The following is a 27,622-nucleotide window of genomic DNA, read 5'->3' as shown; positions in this document are numbered from 1 at the left end:
CTGCACTTGCTCACAGTCACCTGACCTATTAGTCGTCTTTTTGCACACAGTGTCTTTTTCAGGTAGATTCCACCAGGAATCTGCCTAACAAAGCACCACAGAAACACCTCATAAAATGAACATATTGCACATAGTGCATATCAAAACAAAATTGCTGTGCAGATGTTCCAGCTTTAGCCATGTTTTTTAACAAATTCAGGATACTGAGAACATTGAGCGGTAAAAGATGTGACATGCTCATTCTTCGGGAGTCATCCATTCTCTATACTTAACATTATAGAGTGAAAGCCAACGGTGGCAGAGAATAATGGCAGAACTGCCGGGGCTAGCCGCATCAAGAAAGCGACTGCTTACCTTTTCCTGAAACGACTTCGCCTGGGAAAACTCGTTAGCTGTGCCAGCATCTAGTGAACATAGCCTTAATTATCTAGGTCAGGTTTCTCTAGGTGTAACAAGATGCGGCCATTTTATTGTACCAAAATAAGTGTGATTTGCTAATTAGAGTCAGTCCTACCCGTTTACTACTCTCATTATTAGAAAAGTAGTCCAACATCAAAGCTTCCACAGCCTATGACTAATTACATACAAAATATTATAGAGAAGTATATAATACAACAATAGAAGTCTCTCCATGCACTCAGGCAGGTCACTTGCAAAACTGAAATGTTTCTAACATTTTATGTTGTTTTATCTATTGATTTTTTAGTTCTCATTTATATTTACAGATTTTCTGAACAACTTTCGAAGCTCCTCTTAGAGGATAAAACTTACAACTTTCCTGTCTGTCCCATTGATATGGGCACTCCAAATTTTATCCTGCGTCGTGTCGGACCAGTAAATCCTATTCGTCACAGAGTCAAAATCCACAGCCACTATGTTGCGTCCGTCCCTGACAATGGAGTAAATGTTGTGAGCTTGTGTGGTGATATTGTCAGCCACGATCTGGTTACGACTTGCCACCAACAACAGCAGATTCCCAAACTCTGAAAGACAAGATAAAGACAATACACAAAACCGTGTCCACAACGGAAAACCAATATCGTAAAAATTATCATAAAAATGGAAATTAGTGGTGGTGTATCAAGCAAGAAACGTACCAGAGGCTTTACAAGTTCTTCCATTGGGTTCTAAAATATAGCCCTCGTCACAGTCACATCTGAAGGATCCCCTCTCGTTATTACAGCTTTGGCTGCAGGCTCCAGGAATAAGGCACTCATTAATATCATCACAAGTTTTAGAGTCATTTAACAGCTCATATCCAAGCGGGCAGGTGCACTGGGCTCCAAAAGGTCCTTGAATGCACCCGTGAGTGCAGCCACCATTACTGTCCGTACAGCTCTCCTGATCTGGAAATACAAGACAAAAATATGAAATCCTTAGAAACAAAATGGTGCAATGTTTGTAAATCACTCGTTACAACATTTCCGCTTTCTGCTTTCAATCAATAAAACATGGCTGCAAATGTACCCTTTAAAAAAATGAATTTTAGATACTTATACCCGCTAAAAATGAATTTTAGATACTTGTAGCCTCTAAAAAATGAATTTTAGATACTTGTACCCTCTAAAAATGAATTTTAGATACTTATTTCAAGCTATTCTTATTTCAGCGGTAATGCTGGTCATAAGAATACTTAAGAAGTTAGAACTTTGGGAAAAATTCACCTTTTGCTAGTAGAGGTATTGCCATTTTTTACATTTAGTGGTGGCTATTTGTGGAAAAAGTGGTAACAAGGAGTCAATTACGGTAACTTCTCTGAAACGTTTGGCCGGAAAATAATAAAACAATGTGATGGCACAGTAACTCATAAGAGATATTTTACCAAGAAGCTAATGCAAATGGAGACAACCAATCCTGTTGAACCTTTTCCAAAAATGTCCACCACAGCTAAAAAAAAAGAAATCGGATCACTGATAGGGAAGTCTCGTTCTGTATTTATTTTATATGACGCAAAAAGAGTTAGAAAGTCACATACAGAACAAAAGGAAAACAAAACTGGGCCTTGCTCACCCTCCCAGGGTCCAGTGCTGATGTATTCATCGCTCCTTCCGGTGTCCGTTGTTGTCTACTGTGATGATGTCATGTCAACAGCGCTGCAGACGATCAGTGACCTCAGCAGTTTGATTTGATGGCACAAATTGCTTAGAGTCACTGATTGGCTGCAGTGCTGTTGACGTGACCTCACTGCTGCAGACAATGACAGACACCGGGAGAAACAGCAGTGACTCAGCGTTGGAACAGGGGAGAATGAGTAGAGCTCAGATGTTTGTTTTTTTGTAAAGAAACTGCAGTCAGGGGATAGGAGTTTTCCAAAATTGGAATACCCCTTTAATATATATTACAGCATGCAAGTGCTCGCTGTAAAAACAGACATAGCCTGCACAAAATTAATGCATATCTGAACAAAATGGTAGACCCTAATCTCATACAACTTATTTATTATGTGTTAAAACCCCTTCTTAAAGTAATAGTACCCTGCCTTCATGTTTAAAGGGATTTTACCAAGATTGAAAGTTATGTTGTATCTACAGAATAGTGAAGAAGTGACTGATTGCTGGGGGTCTCACCACTGGGACCTCTATCGATATGGAAAAGGAGACTTTGAGGAATCCAGTCTGAATGAAGTGAAGGTCAAGCATGTCCATCTCCCTGCTCGATTCATTGTCTATAGGACTGGCTTTACTCTGCTTTCTCCAGGAGATCAAGAGCCAATGAATGGAGCAGCGGTGGGCATGATTGATTGACCTCCGTTCCATGCAGATGGAACTTTGCAATTCTGTGAATTGGTGCAGGTCCCAGTGGTCGGACCCCCAAAGATCAATGAGTTATCCCTCACCCCATAGATAGGGGATAACTTTTAAGATAACTATAAGTACTTTAATCATAGACATATCACAAGATATTAGGGCTAAGTGCTCACGGATTTTGTCCACTATTTGACATATGTGCGCAGAGGTCATAGTCTAGCTTTAGATGGATGCTTTATCTGTCCATCAAATCCAACCACTATAAAAAAAGATAAACTATTTTTAAGGGGCTCCTTGTATGGATAGATGCAGTACGCTTTACTTTGCTATGCAATAAAACAATATACAAATACATACTGGCCAGGCAGAGGACAAACAAAAACACTTTTTTTGGCCTTGATCTGGTGAAAACATTTAATTAGACACCAATAGAATTTTCCCCTATATTTGTATGTCAAAAGGGACAGTCGCAGTGAGTACTTAGCTTAAAAATCACATGAATCACATAAATCACAAAGTAATAATCCGTAGAAATTCACGGTACCTGGTTGCGGCTCATCTGAAAATTTGCGATTTCAAAGAAAGAAAGAAAAAAGCAAGAAAAAAATTAAAAATCATGGGTGAATCATGCACATTTGATTAATTAACATTTGATTAATTTATTCTGATTACAAGAAGATTATTATTAAAATATTTAGAAGAAATGCTGAAAAGACGCCTTAGATAACCACACTGTACGGCTGGCCATGGATAATAATCCAAGCAAGATTATAGATCATGTCGAGATGCAGAATGCATTATCATCTCTCTTGTTAGATCATTTATAATCAACCCGGTGAAATTGGGGATTGAGGATTGTGGTGTCACGTAAAGAAGAACCTTCAGAAAAATGAAAGAACATACAACACAAGGATTCAAGACATCAAGAGTAGACTTACTGCAGAGAGGAGACTCATCTGCCCCATTGGGACAGTCTTGAACATTATCACAAACTTTGCTGATGTTCACACATACGCTTAGGCCTGGACACTGCCACTGCCGGCTGGGACAGCGGAACGGTGGAGTTGGACAGTCTTTTTCATCACTCATGTCTCCACAGTCATTGTCGCCATCACAAATCCAGGAACGGTAGACACAGTTTCCATTTTCACATTGGAATTGGGAAGGAGGGCATGTCCTAACCGGACAATTGTGGTGTTCATCAGAACCATCAATACAGTCTGGATGTCTATCACATTCCCAGTTTGAGGGGATACATGACCCATCTGACTGGCACTGGAATTCATTCTCATGACACATCCCTGCTGGCCGTGTGGCTGAAATGATAGAAATAAAATGTAATTACACTGGAGAGCATAAAATTACACCTGATCCCCATCTCCTGTGAATCAGACCAATGGAGGATTCATCAAAGTCAAACCAATTGAGTTACTGCAAAAAAAAAAGACTTGACTCTGTATATGTTATGTAGATGACTTACCACATGGGGCGCGTATGGGGATATTGTCATGTAAATATAACCATACAGTGAGACATAGGACGGTCAATCAGCCAGGTAAGTAATCTGTGGTCATTGACCAGAAGCCCTAAAAATGGCTGTCTACCTCCCGACATCCTCAACTCTTTTTTTTTTATTAGCTGACTTGGTGTGACGTCACATGTGTGTCACATAGCAACAATGACATCACGTGGGCCGGGTAATCAAAAAATAAGTGACAAATACCAGGAGGTAGGAAGCAGTTCTCAGAGCTCCTGTCTGACAGCCACAGATTACTGACATGGTCTCTGGACTAGTTTCTGCGAATCGATTCGCACCAACTCTAACTGGGACCACTCCACAAGGCATTCTTTTTAAGAAGGCCACTCCTGATCGACACCAAATTTTTGGATTCAATTTATATACTTTAGACATTGTCCTTCTCTTTTAACAACTCCATACTATATCTAGCGCCTTCAAACATTACAAAAAAGTAAAAAAAACAGCAAATGCTAGAAAAAAAAGTATATTCTGTTTCCTGCAAATCCAGCCCCGAGATTGTATCTTTGTTTCCAAGTGGCTGGCATGTGACCTCTGCAGCTAATCAGTAGCTGCCACAGTGACGTGTGGTACTTCTGGCATCACCACTCACAAATAAAAGTTGTCATGGCAGTAGTATGGCACTTGACTTCTGCAACCATTTACCAAGTGTGACCATTTGCCAAAACCACTGAGGCATCAGAGCTGGATCTGTCAGAAGAAAAAAGGAGAGTATAGATTGTTTTTTTGTTTTCTAATATTTGCAGGATCCTGTGTGGTGGATCCTGTGTTATCCACTGTATATAGAAATGTTGTCTGTCATTGTCTTCCCGCCTGTGATGATAATGATACTGCTGAAAAGTGGCCTGTACAGGAAGTAAATGAGACTCCTGAAAAGTGACCTGTACAGAACAGGAAGTATGATTCTAGTCTAAGGCTTAGTGGCCTGGGTGAAAATTGCAAGACTTCTAATTTCTTTTTTCATAATATAGATGGTGATTGAAAAATTGGAAAAAAAAACATTCTGAGAAATTAAAAAATAAATTCATTAAAAACAAGAAATAAATAAAAAATAATAATAACATTATGAAATGAGAAAATACATTTAATACAAAAATTTGATTTAAGCAACAGGTAATTTTATAGAGGTTTCATCTGGAATGTTTACGTTTACTTACGACAGTTTCTTTCATCAGAACGGTCGGTGCAGTCAAACACTCCATCGCACTGGTAGTAGCTGCTGATACACTGCTTACCGGTTGCACATGCAAACTGTGAGGCTGTACAGTTGTAAACTAGTCAAAAAGAGAATGTAATTAGTGCGTAGAATATCTGTTATGGGCGGCACAAAGCGCTGATTATTGCTGGCACTTACTGCAGTCTTTCTCATCGGAACCGTCAACGCAATCTTTGTCACCATCACACACATAATACGGGTCGATGCAGCGATGATCCGGACATTGAAACTGGCCAGGTTCACAGGTATTTGTGAAATCTTAAAACAAAAACAAATTAGAAAAATGATGTATTAAACATCACAGGACTTAGAGCTCCTTACTAGTGGCTTGAGCTCTTCAGTGTTTGTGAGTGTACAACTCCCTACATCCTTCATGAGGATATACTGACCCTCTAATATTACTAAACTCTCTTGAGAACAGTTTACCTCACTTAGAGGTGTAGAATGGATGGATTCTCACCAAGTTCTCGTGTTGGTGGGACCAGCACCTATTGGACATTCATGGCCATAAATGTCTATTATGAGGATAACCCCTAAATTCAATAATGCAACTTCCCCAAGCGTTTGCAAATAAAGCAACTAATAAAATAAAATCTCCTACTTACTGCAGTTTAATTCATCTGATCCGTCTTCACAATCATTATCTGTGTCACAGAGCCATATCCTAGGAATGCAATGGTTGTTATTACAGGTGTATGAGGTGGCAGGACATGACCGAGGACCTTGAGTTGGACAATTTTGTTCATCGCTCCCATCAAGACAGTCATTGTGCTTATCACAGCGCCAGTTCTGGGGGATGCATTGGCCATTGTGGCATGTGAATGCTCTGAAGGAACATGTAGTGTCTGCAAGGAAACAAAAGCATGTGCTGGTCAATGTCATAACAATCATGTATAATGATGATAGAAATTACTGTACTTAATCATGAAATTTGAAATCTCCGGGAGAACCATGTGATCGGCAGGCCAAAATCAGACATGTGCAATCGACATCTCTTCTGATCAGTCAACCAGCGTCCTCAAACACATCAGACTAAATTCAGGTGAACCCACCCATATCGACAGGTTGACTGTCTAATATGTATGGGAGCGTTGACCGACTGGATCATCGAGAGAGAAGACAATCGAACATGTCTGATTTCGGACTGATGATCACATTGTTCTCCCAGAGATAAGCTGATGGCCGATGGCTTTCTCAAAGAGAAATTAGAACGTCAGCTGAAATGGTGGATGATTGAACGACTGAAGCATCGTTCGTCCAACAGCCATCTAACGTGTATAGCAGGCTTTTGTGATGGAAATTGAAAAATTTTTACATCTAGAGATGATGATTTGTAAAATTGGAAAAAAAATACTTACTTGGGGATCCGCAACCCTGTTCGTCGCTATTGTCGTGACAGTCATCGACACCATCGCAGCGGTAATGACCTGGTACACACTTGCTATTTGCACAGGCAAATGAGTAAAGACCACATTGCATTGTCGGGGGTTCACTAGATGGATCTTCCACACAAGTGACTTGATCAGGTCGGAGCCTCATTCCATAGGGGCAGCCGCAAACCCTTTGGTAATTGGGAACTGGGAAACAAAAGTGACTGCAATCTCCGTTTGGATTTGTTGGACGGTTGCACTGATTTGACCCTGTAAATCAATATTGCAATGTACATATCAAATGATATATCTATGGAAAAAAGGTAAAAGATCAAGTTCGGGCCAAAGTAGTTGAAAGTCACTCAAGGATAAATTTATTTTATACACTACAAGCCTACGCTATTGCAAAAAACATGTTTTATCTAAGAAAACAGTAACAAGTCTTTTTCACATACCTAGCATATTTGACATACCTATCTGAATGCCGGCATCAAATGATTTCACGTGTGCAATATTATTGATTCCTCTACGAATGATTGTCATCTCTCCACCATCATATTTCCGGATTCGGACTATGGCCTGCAGCCTCCAGTCAGTTATGTATGCATAGGCTGGATAAGGAATAAGAATTATACGTAATTCATACAATATAAGAGATTGCAAACATAGGAAAGAATAAAAAATAACACATAACAATGAATAAATCCCTTCGGTTGTACCTCCTGAATTAAAGAGTCATTAAACATTTATATTTCCTTTTTTAGAATGTTGTCCGGCATGGAAAATTATGAAACATTATTACAAATCACTATATTAGGGGATTTATCTTCATCTCTGTAAAGAAAAATTATCACTCTATCACTATGAGAAAAGTATGAGCACAAAGTTGATCCAGTAGGCATATTTGTAGGGGAGTCCATCTTATGTGTAAGGCTAATTTATCATTGCAATGACAGAGAAGATAGGAAGCCCTGGGCAAATTTTCACTGCCAAGAGGGAGACAAAGATCCAGTCTTAAAATAGTATTCTTTATGGATATTAGTCAAGGTTTTAAGAACTCTTACCTCCGTATATGGTGAGGCCAAATGGATGGGTCATCTGTGTTATTCTGCTAAGACTCTGCCTGTCAGAGCCATCAAAGTTGCTGTGTTCCACTTTATCGAAAAATGCATCCACCCAATATATCCGTAGTGAGCTATTTGTAAAATGTAAAGGTAGGGTTACACGAAAAACAAAAACACACTTGAAATGCATTCTTGAAAAACACATCAGCAAGATCGTAAATGGCGCCAACACCTATTTTTCAATATGGATGGAAAGAGGGCTTAAGAGTATGGCTGCAGGAGAAATGTGTAGTTTAGTCCATGACAATCCTTTGTAGGTTCTGATGACCCTCTACAGAGCTCAAAATTGTTACTTACAGTCAGTGGAGTAAATAGAGACCAATGGGCCCGATGCAAGATTTGGACTGCCCCTCCCATCCTGGTATACACAGTATGTCCCTCATCCTTGCCCCGTCCTGGTATATATATCGCCTATCCTGGTATATACATCCCATATCCTGGACCCCATCCTGGTACATATATCCCCCATCCTGGCATATATGTCTCTTTTCCTGGGCCCCTTCCTGGTATAAATTTCACCCATCGTGGTATATATATATATATATATATATATCTCCTCCATCCTGCTATGTACCGTATGTTCCCCATCCTGGTATATGTCCCCTGTCCTGCCAGTGTTCGTTAATGCACAGAAAAAAAATAAATCATTACACTCACCTTCCGTCTGTTCCATCACCATGTGGTGCCCTCTTCAGAAGCCGGCAGCTGACTTCAGCGTGCAAGCGATGGGAGCGCATGATGTCACTGCCATGTGCCCCCAATCACGTGCGCGCCAACGTCAGTTGCTGTCCTCTGATTAGCCGGTCTCTGGGCCACCATACACCGCTCAGTACGGCCCTGCTTACAGTGTCAACAGTACAATGCCAACAGGACAGCTGAATAAACTTCTATTTCATATACTTTTAGATCATTTATTCTTGGTACTCCATTATTCACTTTGAATTGAGCTATATATTATTTATTCTATTATGAAGTAAGAGCTGTGTATTTTTATTGTACACTTGCACTTTATTTGTTGTATTCATATATTCATACTTTTGCACTTTTTTGACTATTACATTCATAGACCAAGAACCAAGCACTTTTTGATGATTTACAAGTCCTATAGGACTTTCTATTTGATTAATTACCTTGTCTTGGTCTCTGGGTCACTTCTAATTATATTGTTACATCATAGTTTTTGCACTTTATTCCTCCACCTTCATTTATTTTATTTTGTCTTAGTATGTATGGCTTTAATTAATGTGTCTTTGTCCACTTTGTTTTCCACAAAGATTATTGTAATATTTAATTATTGGTCCTGTGCTGGATTCTTGTAGCTATTATTGTGGTTCTTTATATTTCCCGCTGACTTATTTACTAGTCCATAGTTTATGCTACAGTATTACCCTCTTTTGTAGGTGATGATAACACCATAAAAAGTTGTCTCCCCTGCGTTCTCCCCTCTTCACATTAAAAAAATGCAATTTTGGCCAAATTGAGCTAAGGGAGGTTCGGGATAAAAAGTTGTTGGCCGATGGCTATTAAAGGTATATGAACACTTTAACATTAAAAAAAAACTTGTACTAAAGAAAACAGACTCAAGGCTTGGCTTTATCATTTATTGATTTAATTGTAGGGCTTGTGGACGTAAACCATTTACCTCCAGTCCATTGCTAAACCATTTGGCCACCCAAGTGTTGTATTTACAATTGCGGATGCATGTGATCCATCACACCAAGACCTCATGATTTTAGCAGGACGGTACCAATCAGTCCAGTAAAGGAACCTGAAAGAAGAAATTTGATTCAGAAATGTAGAATAATAGATCTTCCCCCAGAAGAGCCAAGTAAAAACCAGTTGCACTGAGAATATACACAATTAGCTCCATGAATTTCCATACTATATCAACTTTATCTGATTAACCCCTTCAGGACACATGACATAAATAATGTTGTGCTCCTGCCTTTGATGAGGGCTCCCACACACCGATCTTGCATCTCTCCAGGCAGATGATAGCTGAATTAATCAACCATCATGTGACTGCTTTAACAGACATAGTTGGTGTTAACCTGTTAAATGCTGCTGTTGATTTCTGACGGTGGCATTTAAAGAGTTTGTCCGCTACTTTAACATTGATGACCCATTCCTGGGATAAGTCATCAATGTCTGATGGTTGGGTCTGACACCTGGCACCCCTGTGGATCAGCTGTTTTCGGGGCCGCAGGCCTGAAGTATTCACTTGCGAAGCTGGCTGTCTGACAGTGGCCAAGGCAAGATACAGCACTTCCGCCTCCTATTCATATCAATAGGAGGCAGAAGTGTAGTACCCTGCGGCGGCCACTGTCAGAAGATAGCCAGCTCCGCAAGGTTGCCGCCAAAACCAATAACGGCTGATCAGCGGGGTAGCCGGGTGCCGGGATCAGACATGGATGACTTATTCTAAGGATAGGTCATCAATGCTAAAGTACTGGACAACCTATTAACATGCACCTTAAAAAATAAAATAATTAAATGCATCAAAATATAAAATAAATTAATCTGATCGGTAAAAGGTGTAATGAGAAAAAAATCAAAACACCAGAATTACGGTTTTCTTTTGGCTGTCTCAACATTGCAATACAATGTAAGAAGAGGCAATCAAGACATGGTATCTACCCCAAAATGGCATCAGGATGAACAATAGCTCAGGTTGCAAAAGATAAGCCATCACCCTGCCCCATACCCTGAAACATGAAAGTGTTACAGGTCTCAGAAAATAGCAAGACAAGGAAATTTTTTTTTTTTTTTTTCAAATTTCCAATTTTTTTTTCACCACTTAAATAAACTTTAAAAATGTTATACATATCCGGGATCTGCATACTCATACTGACCAGGAGAATCATACTGCCTGGTCAGCTATACCACATTGTGAACATGGTAAATAAAAAATAAAAAAAATTGTGGAACAACTTTTCCAACAAAAAACAAGCCCTCGAGATGGCTAGGTAGACGGAGAAATAAAAAAAAAAAGGCCCTTGGAAGAAGGGAAGGAAAAAATAAAAATGAAAAATGGAAAATAACCATGTCATGAATGGGCTAAGGAAACTCATTTTTAGGTACCCTCCAAGGAAATTCAGAATTACGAAAGGGGTGACTCCTTAATGTATTAGGTCAGGAGACATTACAATGGCTGCCCGTTGGTTTGAATATAATCATATAATTCTATTACACTTTCCTTGCAGGAGAATTGGACACTTGTTGGGTTCCGCCACCGATTTCAGCTGATTGCTACAGATCTTAGCAATGGGATATTCTCTGACATGCTTATGAGCTAGCAAGAGGGATCATCCAAATTGCATGTGTGTACTGTGCTTCATGAATGTAATATTAAGGCTATACATTAAAATAAAACTATTGCCCGATTCTATTTGCAAGTGAAGAAATGCAAGATCAACATAAGAGATCCCATTTCAGCAGGAAGACACCATCTGATATCTCCAGTAAAATGTGGAACATTATCTCCAGGCTGGAGACAGAAGCACTTTAAAGTGAATATAACAGAGCTGGACAAGGCTGACTCCTCTGGCTTCATGTCAACATGCAAAAAAAAAGTGGGGAAAAGGCAGAAGTTCTAACGATAACTTGTCAGCATATTCCTTTCATGCAGAGCAACGTATCAGCTTACAGTCTTCTCGGAGCATGGTCACTTGCCAGCAGCGGAGAAGAAATAAATAGTTGGAAGCGAAAGATGCAGGATCATGAGAAATAAAACGCAACATCCTCTATTAATTCTCTTCTTGATCGGGTTAAAAAAGCACAAGCAGCAAGCGAAGAACAAAACATAAACAAAGGAAGTAGATACTCACCCCATCACGGGGTGCACTACAATGGAGCGAGGCTGATTTAAATTCTGAATGATCGCCCTCCTCGACTTATCTACAAGTCTCATGACGCTGATGCTTCTATATCTTGGGTCGGTCCAGTAGAGGTTCTTGGAAATCCAATCATAAGCCAAGTCTTCCACACCTTCTACTCTATTGGCTGTGAGAATTTCTTTACCTGATAGAAACGAGGAGACTTTCTTATTTATGACCTATTATTTAATGGGAGCTCACATCTTAGTATTCTTGCGCTAAGAAAGCGCTCACATTCACCATCAAATTGTCCTAAGTTTACTACTCACATTTACCCTTTCATCCTTTTGTAGGAAAGCATCTATAGAAATTCCAAGCAAGCAGAGGAAAACCATGTAAGGTCCTCACAGATCCAGCATAGATGAGATTTAGCCCAGTGGCTTTCTTGCTGCTCTTTCTAGAATTGTACATAATTGTGGAGCCGGTAGTATATGTTATTGTGCCCTATGTCAGGGGTGTAATTATAGTGGGTGGAGGGATTGCAAAGTCACCCAGGCCTTGAAGCTTTTGCATACCCCAAAGGTCCCTTTTGGTTGTGCTCATCTTCTATCTTCAGAAGTACACCACTCCCCTGCCTTTTCCCATCCTGTTTGCTGAGGGCAGGTGCTCCTGAAGATTGACAGTTCTGACCAGTAGCATGGTTAAACCGCTGGTCTGACCTGTGTTTTCTTCAAATGCGCCATTTGTCAGGGGCATCATTTTAATGGGTGCAGGGATTGCAATCTCTTCCAGGCCTTGAAGCTTTTGCATGCCCAAAGATCCCTTTTGGTTGTTCTCATCTTCTATCTTCAGGAGTACACCGCTCACCCTGCCTTTTCTCCTCCATTTTGTGCTCCTGAAGAATGACTGTTCTGACCAGTAGCAGGGTTGAGCCGCTGGTCGGACCTGTGTGCTCTCTAATTGTGTCATATGTCAGGGGCATAATTATAGTGGGTGCAGGGATTGCAATCTCTTCCAAGCCTTGAAGCTTTTGCATGCCCAAAGATCCCTTTTGGTTGTTCTCACCTTCTATCTTCAGGAGTGCACCTGTTTGCTGGGGGTGGGCACTACTGAAGATTGACAGTTTTGACCAGTAGCATGGTCGAGCTCCTGGTCTGAACTGTGTACTCTCCAATGCTGCTAGAAGAAGGAGTTTTGCCTCTCCAGGTCAATGTGCAGTATGTTGAACAGTGCCAGATGAAGCCATCTTGCCTAGGAAGCTACATGTAAAGTTGCTTGTTTCTACAGGCAATTTTAGAAATTTACCCATTTATGATGATGAGAAAACCCCATTAAAGACCAGTGATAATTTCGGGCGCTGTTGAAGAATCTGAACTGGGGCGCACAAGCTACTGCTATGGTACTGCACATGTTCCCCTATTACACTATATACTGCTGTGCCCAGTAAGTTCCCCATGCAATCTTCGAGCATCTATTGCTCTATCACTGGACATTACAAGGTAGCTACTTTGAAGATGAGAACATTAATTATGGATTTTTTTTTTAAATATGATTGTGCTGACCCCCTCTAAGACTAATATCACACCGGATAATGAAAAATTGGCCACTTTACATCTAGAAAAAAAAAAACATTTTCCATCAATATGGTGGTCCGTATGTCATCCATATGTCCTTTTTGGACATCTTGCAAAAATAAAAATTAAAAAAAATTAAAGCAGCAACGAAGAGTGTAGAGGCTGCCTACTATTTACACGCACTATTCCAGTCCATATGTAGGACTAGACTAGCACAAGTTGTGATTTTTTTTCCCTCGGGCCTGAGGTCTGTATGAACTAACACATAACCTAACACTGGGTCGGTGTGAGGTCCGCTTGCCTCAGTACATGTACACTAGTATCCTGATTACCTTTTTCTAACTAGTAATTTAGTAGTTGGTACTTTATAATCAGTCTTCTTTCATTGAACAGTAGAAATCAGCTCCACATTCACCAACGTTCTGATGATGAACTTGTGTTTTCACACAGCAGCCAATAAGAAGAGGAAGAGCTAGAGAGGGCGGGAGAAAGCAGCTGCCTGAACCAATAATGAGGCAGGAGGCGTGGCTCAGACTACCTCAGACTACCTGTAGGCAGTGTGGCTAAGCTGTAGTCACATATCACAGCTCTTCTATAACTGGAGATGTGCTAAAAAGGGTACAAGCAGCAAACCTTAAAAATAAATAGTAGGTTATCATTCCCTATAGGTACTTACTTACACATAGTAGAATTTATAAATGGCTATTCCCAACATAGAAATTACTGGAAAATGACAGAAATCACAGAAATGACATGGGTGATCACCCATGCATTCAGACATTAGCCTTAGGTAAGTGTTCACATTTGGACAGGGAGGTCAGGGACTATCAGATTAATGAGGCCATCTTGACAATGGTTGATGGGCTCACACTATTTGGCCAAATTTTGTGCAAAGCGTCTCATAATTTTTTTTCCTAATGTTCAATAGCCATTTTGCTATTCATATTTGATGTATTTCATATTTGACATTCTTTGGCACGATAGAGTGCAACCTTTTTTTGTATATTCCCAACATAGATATCACCTCCCAACAGGACACTTGCAGATTGATGAGAGCCCACCACTGGGACCTCCACTAATCCCAAGAACAGGGCTCTTACATGCCCTATTGGAAAACAGCGGTAGTCCTTTAAGCTCCCAATTACCTTTAACATTGATACATTCTTTTACATACTTTATATGCTCTATAGTAATTGTCTCTGTTACCGCACTTGATTGACTGTTGTGGTCCCAAGTATCGCTGCCTCTAAGCAAATGAAGAGTGGCAAGAGCCCATAGGATTGCTAGGGAAGGATCGTTGGGAGTTATGAAAGACGACTATGTACTTATATTTCTTTATCCATATGTAACTCCTACTGGAGTTTTCCAAAAGTTTGGAAAATTCCATTAAAGTTTCCCAATGACATCATATTTAAAAGGATTGTTCAGTAAAAAAGAAATCAGCTATCCCCAAGATAGGTGATAAGTTACTAATCAGTTGGGGTCCGACCACTGGAATTTATTGCCCTGATGGAATATTCACTTCAAATGGAGCAGCAGGCCGGATGCTAGACCACTGCTCCATTACTTCTCTGTGGGGCTTCTGAAAAAAAGTTGTGTGTAGAGCTCAGCAGCCCCCTGGGGGATGAGCAGAGAGTGGTGGTGGAGCATGTGCACCACCGCTCCATTCTAACGAGGATACAAGTTCCCTTATTCTGCCTAGCGGTCCGGATCCCGGCGGTCTGACCCTATCATGTCGATAGGTGATAACTTATTTCCCTGGACAACCCCTTTAAGGTCTCTTTGTCAATCAATGAAAAACAACAGAGTTTATATCCAGAGGACGAATACATGTACAGTTCTAATACTTCTCGCACTTAAGTCTTTAAAACAATTATGAAATCCACTAAGCTACATGGATCAACACCACAAATCTCTCCTCTGGGCTGACAGTTTGCTACCATGTATAGGTGCAGACATGATGTATCAGATATATAACAGTGAATTTTAGCAGTGAAATTTCTATCGACTTGGTGTTAAAACTTTTTGCCAAATTCTTTGTAAACATATTTTGCTTTTTCAACTTTTCCTAATCAGAGCCGTTGGAATGGACTAATAATAAGACAACCGAGCCGAACCAGCGTGCCTCCTCACAGACAGGCATATTGTGCAAAGCAGCATACCCCTCATGAACTGGCACGGGCCTGCACTGAGGGCGCCTCCCGCAGACATTCCTCAGGCTTCACACTCAGCTTTATCTTACTTGTCTTGTTTGACATTGATATGTTTATCGGGCAAAAAGGATCATTTGACCAGAGCTTCCTAATTCCTATAAGAAATTACAAATAGCAGCCAGATACCAGCTGCAGGACTGAAGACGCTGTAGCCCATCAATCCCTCATACCTTTATCTATAAAATAGGTTGTATGGCTAAAGCGATTGACCGGTGAAAAAAAATCATCACCTATATCAGAAAGAACGTCACCTATAAATCACCATACTGTGTATAACTTTACTATAATCACTTATGTGGATGGCAGGACTGGTGTCTACCACTATATGGTCAATGTATGGTTTTTTTAAAGGAGTATTCTCAAGTTTGAAAATCATTCCCTACCCATAAGAAAAGGGATAACTTTGTGATAGCTGGGAGTCCAACCACTGGGACCCCCACTGATTCCAAAATACGGGGCTCTAAAGTGCCTGGTGTGAATGGAACGGTGGCCGATCATGCATACTGCTACTCCATTCATTATTAAAGGGAAAGCTAGATGTAGTGGAGTGCTGTGCTCGACCGGTCTATAGCACTCCCATAAGAATGAATGTAGCATGATCGACCACCGTAGGGGCAGCACTGTGGCTCAGTGGTTAGCACTGTTGATTTGCAGCGCTGGGGTCCTGGGTTCAAATCCCACCAAAGACAACATCTGCAAGGAGTTTGTATGTTCTTCCCCGTGTTTGTGTGGGTTTCCTCCCATACTCCAAAGACGTACTGATAGGGAATTTAGATTGTGAGGATAGTAATAATAATGTCTGTAAGGCGCTGCAGAATATGATAGTGCTAAATAAGCGAAGCATAATAAATAAATTAACACGGGGCACTTCAGAGCCCCACTTTTTGCGACCAATGGGAGTCCCAACAGTTGGGAAGTTATCCCGTATCCTATGGATGAGGTATAATTTCCAATCTTCAGATAACCTCTTTAGTGTTTTTGTTATTTAGTGCCATTCAGTCATTATGTAGTGGTCGGTGTATGGTGGTAATATTGGTATCTGTACAGAGTGTTTTTTTGTAGAGGAATGGTAATATATATTTTCTATGTAATGGTAGCAGTCATATACTTTGGGGCTTGGGCCCATAATCTTTTCAGATCTTAATGACAACCCTGTTGCTTTCTCTTCTGATTTTCCCAACTTTCAAAAAATGTCTTAACTTTCTCAACTATTTGTGTTTTTAGTTCTCCAACAAATGGTGTTCCTAGAGCAGAGACGTTCTTCCATACCACGGCTCCACTGCAGAACTTCCCTTCCCTGCTATCAATCTCAACAAGCCACATGAAGGCACAACGTTGTCACGTTCCCCCCCCCCCACAGATTTATCTATACATTTTCATTTTACCTGTTCCATCTACTTTTTGCTTGTAGATCATGTCTTTTACAGTATCGGAATAAAATATGCTGTTATCTTGAGCATCAAAATCAATTCCAACAAAATAGGAGGGGACCCCGGTGATAGGAATGATGACGTCTTCCTGGGTGGAGAGATTGAAGGGAATTCCACGCACAGCAAGTTGTGAGGAGAAAAGTAGAAACTTCTGGACACCTGCAAATAAATGTCAGAATTTTCATTATACAATGGAGGGAGTACTTATTTTTGTAATATTCCAAGTATTTTAATATTAAAATTATCATATCAACTCACACACAGGTTTACACGATTTTATACTTTACATTTAGTGTTGGTAGTTTAGTAAGTTTTCTTCTCACCCCCCAGTCTCACCCTAGAACTTCCCCAACCAACCGGACCAGCCTACGTTTGAGAAGAGTTTTCACAAAGCCCGTCTATTTTTCTAGTCGGGGTGGTGTCAAATTTGCTGGTCTCGTGAAAGGGCACTCCCGCCAAATTCAGGACTGTTGGCGGAAATGCAATTTTTAGTTGCTAAAAATATGCTGGGAATCAGAAGACGAACTTGAAGCTTCTTGAAGCTTCAGGGGCCCCAATGTGAAATCTCTAACAGGGCAGCTCTAGTGGGTGCAAGGGTTGTAGTTGCAGGGCCCTGAAGCCTTAGGGGAGCCCAAATAGTTCCCTTGGCTCATATGAAAAGATGAATACTATTAGAGCTAGACTCATCTGAGAAATACGGTCCAAAAAGTTTAATCATAGTGTGGTCCCATTTTCTCGGATGGTCAGAAGAAAAACAAGATTTCTCCATGTTCTCCATTCTGTTGGTCCGTGAAAATCGATCGATGTCATCCGAGTGAGGTCCAATTTTTTTCCACAGACATGAACTTCCGAGAGCGATCCGATAATCAGATGCAACTCGGGCATGCCAGGATTTTTCCTCGGACCGACTCAGTCTAAGTAAAAAATGGGACATGCGCCCAGCCCCACGGGGACGAAGGCTATCCAGCAAAATGAAGGACAGCACTCGTCCGATTTTTACGGTCGTGTGCATGAGCCCTAAAGACCAGTGATAGTTTGGAACCCTGTTGGAGATTTTACATTGAGGTCCTAGAGCGACAAGTTACTCCACTTCTTATAGTTACACCCCTGCTGGGGTCACTTTTTGAATTCTATAGATACAAAGAGAAAACAAGTATTATTCTGTAAGTACAAGCTTGTATGGAAAAGTCTCAGCCTTTATAAAAGAGCAGAAAGTCAGTATCTGCGCTTTGAAATGCCCGTTTGTGTAAAATAAAGAAATCTGAATGGCGTCTTTCATTGTACGAGTGTCTGACCTTGTGAGAAAGACACCACAGTGCCAAAAAATACAGTGATACATTGGGCTCAGTGTGAAAATGGTAAAATGTAGCATTGTGGGCGACCCTCAACCACCTGCATAGTGTCTGGTCACATGTACAGTTATACAAAAGCTAAGGCTATGGTCACGTGCAGCGTTTTTTGTTTTTTTTTATCGCAGCCAAAACCTGCTCTGTGTTCAAAAAATGTCTGTTTGTGATGTTTTTGCAGCATTTTTGGAGCATTTCTTGCAGTGTTTTTAAGTGCAGATTACATTTGCTTCATTTACAGTACCAAAAACATTTTAAAAAAACAACACCAAAAGGTTTCTTTGTGTTTATTTTGCAGCCCTTTTACACTTTCTCGTTGCTTTCTATGGGTGAAAAAATGCTGCAAAAATGTTGAAATAATTGATACGCTGTAGATTTAAAAAAAAAACACTGCAGTTCTTAAATTCAGTCAAGAAAAAAATGTACGTGCATGATATTTCGGAAATCTCATAACTTTTGCCGATACTGTAAAAAGAAGCTTTTAATTTGTCTAAAAAAAACTCTGCAAAAACGCTGCATGTGAACATCGCCTAACAATTATAAACCTTTTCGATTCACACTGATGAACCTGCTATAACAATATTCACAGGGGTTTTGATTAAATCCAATTTTATATTATGTCAGTGATAAATATCAGCGCTTTCACTTCAAAAATTTTTGGGGATATGTGCACCTTTGGGGACATGTTTTACTTATTTAACTGTATTTATATCATATTTAAAACCAATTTTGCATTTTTTTTCTTGTGAACAATTTTTCACTGGATTTTTTTGCTTTCCTGTCTAATATTGGCTGCAGAATGAGTTAACTGAGAATTAATCACCACAAGTTCGTATCTCTTGTATCTGTCTTTTTCTCAGCTCCTCTCAGCCGATTTACGACCACAAAGTTCAACGCAAATTTTAAGGGGTTATAAATCAATGAATTTTTTTAAAAATCCACATTTTTTTAAAAATATTTTCTGCAGGGTGTTATAAAGAGACCGCTTTCTTACCAACACAACGGCGTCCATCTTGATGTAAATCAAACCCAAGTCGACAGCGGCATCGATAACCGAGGCCATCGTTGTCCGTCCTGTGGCTGAGGACACAAATCTGCTCGCATCCTCCATTACTGATTCCACAAGGGTTCCGCACTAGATAAACCACATTATTATTATGGATTGTACATGGATTTCATCAATTTACTATTTGTTTTCTTATGATACTACATTGCACAAAATGGGTTCTGAAAAGTGAACTAAACTGTTAACTATTTCCTAACATTTACACAAGGGATTTTAAGTAACATTCTATGCCCCTAACTTCCACCCCAAATGGAACCCCAAACACCCTTTTTTTCTTCAAATAAGACCCTTTTTACAATCCAAGAGATGAGACTAGAGATCAGTGAATGTTTTTGAAATTTACCAGTTTCGCTGAATTTTTTGAAGAAATTTGATTTGCAGTGAATGGACAGTACTTCTAATTGCTGTGAAAGATGTGTATGACACTATCCTCATTTCCTCACACATTAATCTTCTATACTGCTGTGCAGTCACACACTACCTGCACGGTTTATTCAGTGTTTTATGGACTTTTCTCTTTATCTCTATATATTCAACCTGTGACATCCTCTTACTATCCAGATTCAGCACTAAATGGCAGCTGCATTTATCTCTATATATTCAACCTGTGACATCCTCTTACTATCCAGATTCAGCACTAAATGGCAGCTGCATTCCCTGACTCAGCTTTTATACAGGTTATGGTAGTCCTTCCTGTTTGTACAGCATACGATGTGATTGCTGCAAAGCATTATAGGGAAGCCCGTGCATGGTCATGTGATCCTTCTCTTGCTAATGCTATTTGCTGCAATGTGCAAAATGGCAGCAGGCACTTCAGGCAAAAAAATGCAGAATGTTCATATTAAGATTTTAGAGACAAGCAAATGAGTGGCGCAAAGTGCTTAAAATCGGCTACTATTACTGCTGCGAATTTGAACAATTACCACAAGGAATTGTAGGGACAATTCCCTGAGGAAGGAGACAGTCGTCTCCGAAACGCATCGGTTTTTGGTCCTTACCGCTGTTCGTATTTTCCCTCCGGTCACGTGCGCGATCACGTTACTCACTACGTCACACAGGTCCTCCACACGCGCTGTTCTCACTGCTCGCACATTGTGAGACAACCGCCCATTTGGATCCTGCCACACGCTGTCTACACTGGAGGGATATGCTGCTACCGGCTGGGGCAGCTATCTGAATTGCCAGAACCTCCTTCTGGATTCCTATTTTTACTATTGCGGATCTCCTCTCTCTACTACCTCCGGACTGGGGTAAGATCTGTTTGATTGTGAACCTTAGGGACTGGCACCGGGGCCTCATATGTACCCCATTAACTGTGGGACTCTATTGTATTCATATTAAGATTTAGTGAATTTCTAAAAATTTAGCAAGAATTCAATTCGTAACACGCATTTCTTGAACGGACAAAAATATTTCTGGCTAAATATTATTCACTGATCCAATATTGCTAGATAACTAGGAAACATGGAGGTGACATACCAAGGAGGACATTCATATACAATAGAATTTAGGTTGTTAGGTTGATTGTGATCACTACCACAATAGATAGATAGATAGATAGATAGATAGATAGATAGATAGATAGAGAGATAGATAGATAATAGAGAGATAGCCCATAGATAGATAGATAGACAGAGATATAGATAGATACATGATAGATAGATAGATAGATAGATAGATAGATAGATAGATAGATATGGGATAGATAGATAGATAATAGATAGATAGATAATAGATAGATAGATAGATAATAAATAGATAGATAATAGATGGACAGATAGATAGATAGATAGATAGATAGATAGATAGATAGATAGATAATAGATAGATAGATAATAAATTGATAGATAGATAGATAGATAGATAGATAGATACATTAGATAGATAGATAGATAGATAGATAGATAGATAGATAGATAGATAATAGATAGACAAAGATATAGATAGATACATGATAGGTAATAGATAGACAGATAGATAATAGAGAGATAGATGATAGATAGATAGATAGATAGATAGATAGATAGATAGATAGATAGATAGATAGATAATAGATAGATAGATAATAAATAGATAGATAGATAATAGATGGACAGATAGATAGATAGATAGATAGATAGATAGATAGATAGATAGATAGATAATAGATAGATAGATAGATAATAAATTGATAGATAGATAGATAGATAATAGATAGACAAAGATATAGATAGATACATGATAGGTAATAGATAGACAGATAGATAATAGAGAGATAGATGATAGATAGAAGATAGATAGATAGATAGATAGATAGATAGATAGATAGATAGATACATGATAGGTAGATAGGTAAAAGATGAATAATTAGACAGATATGGGATAGATATAGATAATAGATAGATAATTAGATAGATATTTAGATAGATGTACAGACAGCTAATAGGGATTCTAGACAGACACATAGTAGATAGAAAGAAATGTAGATAGCTATAAGATAGATAATTACATAGTTGTACAGACAGCTAATGGACAAATATTCAAGATAGATAATTACATAGATTTACAGAAAGTTAATAGATAGGTATTCAAGATCGAGACAGATTTTAAATAGAAAAAAGTGAAGACAGCCTTACCGTACGGCTGGCGGGACGAATGATAAACGGTGACTCCATAGGGTCTTAATGAAGAACTAAACACAGTTTGGGTTGTGGAGTCTGAAAATTTGTTCACCTTCAGCACAGCAAGTTTTGTCCAGTCGGTAAAATACACAAAATGTTCAAAGATACTAACTCCATATGGATGTGGAATAATATCTCCTCCATGTATTATTGTTTTCCTGTAACAAATTGCAAACATTGATAGTAATAAGGGCTCCTCGAATGGCAACCCAATCCCAGTGATATCATGGCTCTGCTAATTGGTACCAAGAAGCAGTTTCTTGGGGCCCAGACCACTGTCGGTTCCACCACTGGTGACCAAGCGCCGTCCCACTGTAGCACTGATTGCAGGACAGGCCCGCACAGAAATGGGACTAATATGAGATCGTAGTCAATGATTATTTAAATCAATTAATAATTAGACGTTTTGCCCAAAGTACCTTTGGAGACCATCATAGGTCACAGTTTCAATGTAGTCGTAGCGGCTATCAACCCAGTACAACCTCTTGGAAACAATATCCAGGGTGATCCCCGCCGGCCAGCCAAGTTTGGTTTTAATTAAATCATGACGATTTGTGCCATCCATAAATGCCCTTTCCAATTTCGGATCTCCGGATACATTATCCCAATCAGAAAAGAATAAGTACCTGCAGATAAAACAAAGTAAATGTTCTCTTTATCTTCACGGCATGTTTATTGTTCTAGCAGAACATTGTTCCCCAGAGCTGTACTTCCCACATTTTTGAGTACATACTTAATACATATGATGGACCATTGGAAGGCAGGGAGAGGGGGTTGGCTCTCGTTATAGAGACCAGTCGTGTATGTAGTCTTACTGGTAATGCCTTGTTAGAAAAAATATGCAAATAAGTTCAGGAATTTTGCTTAAAATCAAAACTGCTATTTTTGCCTTTAACCTTTTTTTTATGACTTTTTAGAGTAAAAAAAATTCAGAAATTCCATTAAAATGTTGCAAAATATTTCATCCGTACATAAAATTACTGCAAGGGGGAACAGAAGTACTTTTGCACCAAAAATGTTGTGACTTTTTAAAAAAATCGCAATTGATGAATCAGCAGAAAGCATTTGGAAACCCCAAAGCATGACCATAATGATGACCATAAAAAAATAAGAAACGGAATATGAAATAGATTTTTTTTTTAAAAAGACACAAATTAAAAGAAAAATTAGGCGGAAATGGAAAACAGGTGAAAACACCAAAAACCAGGTAAAAAAAAGCACAAATGCAATAATCGATCAAGCCCCTGATATTTAAAAATTGCACTTAGAGGTGCATCGTGATTAGAAATGTAGAAATTAACTCAGTGTCTGCTTGTAGTTTCCTTAGAAGAAGATAATAATAGAAAAATCGACAAGTCTCGCTGCCAAGAGACCCCAAGCAATTCACATTTGTTTTCCCGGCCCCCCAAAGTCTTTCAAAAGTGATACTCACCCAACAGTTGGATCAACTGCTATTCCCCTTGGGTTTCCCAAATCTTCTGCTATCAATGTGATCCGATTCTGCCCATCAAGATCCACCATATCAATCCTGTTGATGCTTGTTTCCACCACATAAAGTTTATTGCTGATCCAGTCGACCGCTAAGTTTTCAGGTGACTCAACAGATACGTTAAGGACTTGCCGAACATTTGAGCCATCAATATCCACAGAAAAAACCTGATTTAACAAATATTTGATAAATCAATAAAAAAAAATTAAGAAACAGTTAAAGAGAGTCTGTCAGAAGGTTTTTGCTATGTAATCTGAGAGCAGCATGATGTAGGGACAATGACCCTGACTCCAGCAATGTGTCACTTACTCAGTTTTGGTAAAATCCCTGTTTTCTTTGCTGTAGATCCAGCAGTTCACTGAATGCTGAGCTCTGTATATCCCGGCCCACACTGATTGGCAGCTACACTGTGCTTAGGCAGAAAGCAGCCAATCAATGGTGAGGGCAGGTTTTCACAGAACAGGAGAACTACATGGCATGAGAAACCTAGTCCTCTAGTGATAATCTCCTGCTGATAAAACACTGATTTTATAGAAACTACAACAAGCAACTCAGTAAGGCCGCTTTCACATTTGCGGTTGTGTCCGCAGCGTTTCTTCCGCAAATATCTGCATGCGTTGTGTATTCCTATCTTTAACATTAACGACGCATGCGTTTTTCTATGTTCGCGTTTTGCCGCGTTTGACGACGCATGCGTCGTCTAGCCGTCTGCGTCTTGGCGCGGAAATGCAACATGTAGTAATTTTTAGAGGCGTCAATTTGCCGCCTGGAAACGCATGCGGCTGATTGCGCAAGGTTTGCGCCCAAAAAACGCATTGTAGTCTATGTAAACGCATGCGTTTTTCAGTACATGCGTTTGCTTGCGTTTACCGACGCATGCGTCTCAATTGAGAAAAACATGTCTAGACACTGATAAGCCACCCCCCACATACAAGGTGATAAAGGGAGGGAGTGGACATTTGCAGGTCACTAGTCAGCAGACTGCCTTGCAGACGAGACGCCCCACAGCCCCTTGGATCAGCAAACAAGCCTCAGAACTATGTGAGTATATCCTATCCAATGCATTTCTTTTCTATAATCTGTGTCTATGTGCCCTAATTTCTGTCATTCCTTTCTTTCTGCACACATCAGAATGTCTTCTTCTTCTGATGAGGAAACGCCTGGGCCTGCACAAGGGGAACATGTCAGCGAAGTGAGTATTCACCTCCTCAGATTGTATTCACTGTCACATCTACACATATGACAATGTATATTTTCCCTTTTTCAGACCACTTCTTCTACAGCGGAAGACACTGAGCAGGAGACTGGGCAGGAGCAGCGTAGTCATGGCCGGGCAAGACGGCGGCATCGTGTAAGTATAGCTGGCTGAATGTGTATTGTATCCTCACTTTATAATTCTTGAATCTTCATTTCTTTCTACTTCTCTCTTTCTTTCCCTTTTGCTTCAGCACCAGTGTTTTTTTTTACTTCAATATTCATGCCATTCCTCTGATTCTGTTTTCTGTCTTCCGTATGTGAATGCCTCCAATATTAATGTCCTTTTTGTTGTTAGGTTCCAGAGGAGGATGAGGACCTAATTGAGAATGAACACCTCATCTCCCTGGTTCACGAGCGAGTCGCATTGTGGGACACCCGGGATCCACTGCACGCCAACAATGTGACGATCCGGAGGCTTTGGAATGAGGTGGCCGCAGCGTTGTGGGATGGCTGGGCCAATGCCCCGACTCGGGTCCGTTCTGCATTTGGTAAGTATCGCAATGCAGTGTGATGTAGTCAATACCTTGGCCATGCTCACACAACTGTGTATGATGTGAGAAAGTCATTACTTTTTCACAGCACATACAGTTGTGTGACCACGGTCAAAAGACCATTGTCCTAACTATTATGTTTTGTTTTGCCAACAGTGTCAAAAGTGAAAACACGTTGGAGATCGATGAAGGACCGCTTCAACAAGGACCTGCGCCAAGAGAGCCGGCTTCCAAGTGGTTCTGCAGCAAGGATACGCAAATACAAGTACCACCGCATCCTTGCGTTTTTGAGACCAGTCCTTGCACGAAGAACGTAAGTATATTGGTTAAAAAAGAAAAAAAAAATGGTGTATAATGCAATTTGTTGCTGGTCATTATTTCCCATCAGTATTTGTAATCCGAAACCTTGATTGATTGATAGATGCAGCAGTGGGGTACGTGTTCTTTGAATACTTTCCCTCACATAGTTCCTCTCCAGGTTTTGGCATACCAATACCTTGTATAGAGATATGGCTTGTATTGTCTCCATCATCTCTTCATAGTTTACATCAGTTTTTTTAATCCCCAAGGACTGGTCGATGCATGCAGAAGTATAGCATGTTGTTTTATGAAACTTTTATTCCTACTGTTGAACTCCTGGCTTGCAAATTCTGATGTAAAATTTACTACAAATAGTAGTGTGACCTTTCCCTATCTGAATGTGTATCTAACTGTTCAGTTATCTTTTTGTAAATGTTTTGTAATATATTTTTTTTTTTTCCGCAGCACTTGGAGCTCCACTGTTGGCCCAGGTTCTGGAGCGGTCCTTCATCAGTCAGCCACGGACCCGTCCCAGCCATCCTCCAGCGCTGCAGCAAGTGGGCCTGCCACACAACCTGGAGACCAGGAAGCTGGTCCATTAGGTGTTCCCCTTCCCCAGTCCTCTGCCTCTAGCCAATTTTTTATGGGCTCCTCCCGGCAGCGGCAGAGGGCCGCGGACAGGTCACTCATGCCCGAGTTTTTGCACTTAAGCTCGGTCTTCCATGAGGGACTCAAGGCGATGGGTGACCGACTGGATACTGCCATTAGTCATATGAGCACACGTATCCAGGAGGTAACCACAGCCCTTGCCCAAGTGAAAGCCGACCTCCAGAGGCCAGCACATCATTTTTTTAATCAGATAGAACAGGGCATGTCGGAACACCTTAGTCCTGAGCTCCAGATTACTGTTATGCAGGCCTGCAATGCTGCTTACGTGCAGGCTATGCAGCAGAGTCGGTATTTTCAGCAGACAGTGGGGACATTTCCAACAGTGCCCACACTGTCACGCTTTACATCAATGCCGACATCTGCTGCATACCACTGCACGGCCACCTCCATTCCAAACACTTCCGGACCGTATTATAGCACCACCACCATGCCCAGTGCAGTGGGTCAGCCCACCGCCACCACCATGACAACTGCTGCTCCTGCTTGGGCCTCCTCCACTGCCACCAGCATGCTGCCGCCGCCGGACCCTGCCCTGGTGTTTCCTGGCACCACCACTGCCAGACTGCCGCCGCCGGACCCTGCCCTGGCGTTCTCTGGCACCACCACTACCAGACTGCCGTTGCCGGACCCTGCCCTGGTGTTCTCTGGCACCACCACTACCAGACTGCCGTTGCCGGACCCTGCCCTGGCGTTCCCTGCCACCACGACAACGTGCCCGCGCAAAACAAGGAAGGGGAAAGGCAAAAAAAAACAAAAAACCATAGCTATCCCTCCCCCCTCACCTCCCAATGTGTCTGTAATGTCTGGTTTGTCTCACCCTTCCAGTGTGTCTCAACCCTCTCATGTGTCTAGCCCTATCCCTGAATATCCTGACCCCAGTAGTTTCATAGCGCCTTCTCCTGCCACCCCTATGTCGGCTACAGTAAGCCAGACCTCACTACTCAACACCCCACAATATCGGCACTCAACCCCAAGCAGGCGCAGTTAATTTTTTGGTTTGTGTGTGTTTAATAAACCTGTGTTTTTTGCCCCAATAAGGTTTGGTTAATTGTGTATTTCGCCACCGTCACCACACAGCATGCGCCAATAACAAATTATGCGTCAAACACATTTTTGGGGGCCACCTCCAACCTCCAGTACCTACTTAGCAGAACACTGAAGCTTGGTGTGTTTGGTTGAGAGATATGAGGTTGCCCCCAAAAATAACACTTGTATTTTCTCCAAAAACAGTTCTTTCTGTTTACTCCGTGACTTTTGGTCGCACACAGAAGACAAAATGGTGGTAATACACAGCACAACTATACTCAACAGGTCCTTT

At 40.6% G+C, this 27,622-nt stretch overlaps 2 protein-coding genes across 4 annotated transcripts in view; one reads left to right on the top strand and one right to left on the bottom strand.

The window, feature by feature from the left end:
• Positions 1–27,622, bottom strand: part of LRP2 (LDL receptor related protein 2) — a 218,059-nt gene that overhangs the window by 106,002 nt on the left and 84,435 nt on the right. For 2 of the 3 annotated variants that reach the window (XM_077272772.1, XM_077272773.1), the window contains exons 12-28: positions 23,531–23,754; positions 22,518–22,724; positions 22,054–22,256; positions 19,367–19,507; positions 16,982–17,185; positions 11,822–12,014; positions 9,637–9,762; positions 7,935–8,065; positions 7,344–7,481; positions 6,859–7,140; positions 6,106–6,345; positions 5,639–5,758; positions 5,442–5,558; positions 3,686–4,063; positions 3,292–3,306; positions 1,098–1,346; positions 772–983 (exon numbers count right to left, since the gene is read on the bottom strand). In XM_077272772.1, the coding sequence (XP_077128887.1) occupies positions 772–983; positions 1,098–1,346; positions 3,292–3,306; positions 3,686–4,063; positions 5,442–5,558; positions 5,639–5,758; positions 6,106–6,345; positions 6,859–7,140; positions 7,344–7,481; positions 7,935–8,065; positions 9,637–9,762; positions 11,822–12,014; positions 16,982–17,185; positions 19,367–19,507; positions 22,054–22,256; positions 22,518–22,724; positions 23,531–23,754 (3,180 nt within the window). The remainder of the gene's footprint in view (positions 1–771; positions 984–1,097; positions 1,347–3,291; positions 3,307–3,685; positions 4,064–5,441; positions 5,559–5,638; positions 5,759–6,105; positions 6,346–6,858; positions 7,141–7,343; positions 7,482–7,934; positions 8,066–9,636; positions 9,763–11,821; positions 12,015–16,981; positions 17,186–19,366; positions 19,508–22,053; positions 22,257–22,517; positions 22,725–23,530; positions 23,755–27,622) is intronic. The other variant, XM_077272774.1, reaches the window with a different exon arrangement.
• On the top strand, positions 25,480–27,491 carry LOC143784480 (uncharacterized). The gene is made up of 2 exons (XM_077272775.1): positions 25,480–25,648; positions 26,101–27,491. Exons 1-2 carry the CDS (start codon positions 25,521–25,523, stop codon positions 27,290–27,292), a joined length of 1,320 nt encoding a protein of 439 aa, XP_077128890.1. The 5' UTR covers positions 25,480–25,520; the 3' UTR covers positions 27,293–27,491.

Source organism: Ranitomeya variabilis, chromosome 7 (assembly GCF_051348905.1).
Source record: "Ranitomeya variabilis isolate aRanVar5 chromosome 7, aRanVar5.hap1, whole genome shotgun sequence".
NCBI classification, from domain to species: Eukaryota; Metazoa; Chordata; class Amphibia; order Anura; family Dendrobatidae; genus Ranitomeya; species Ranitomeya variabilis.
This window is presented reverse-complemented; position numbering and strand designations above follow the sequence as displayed.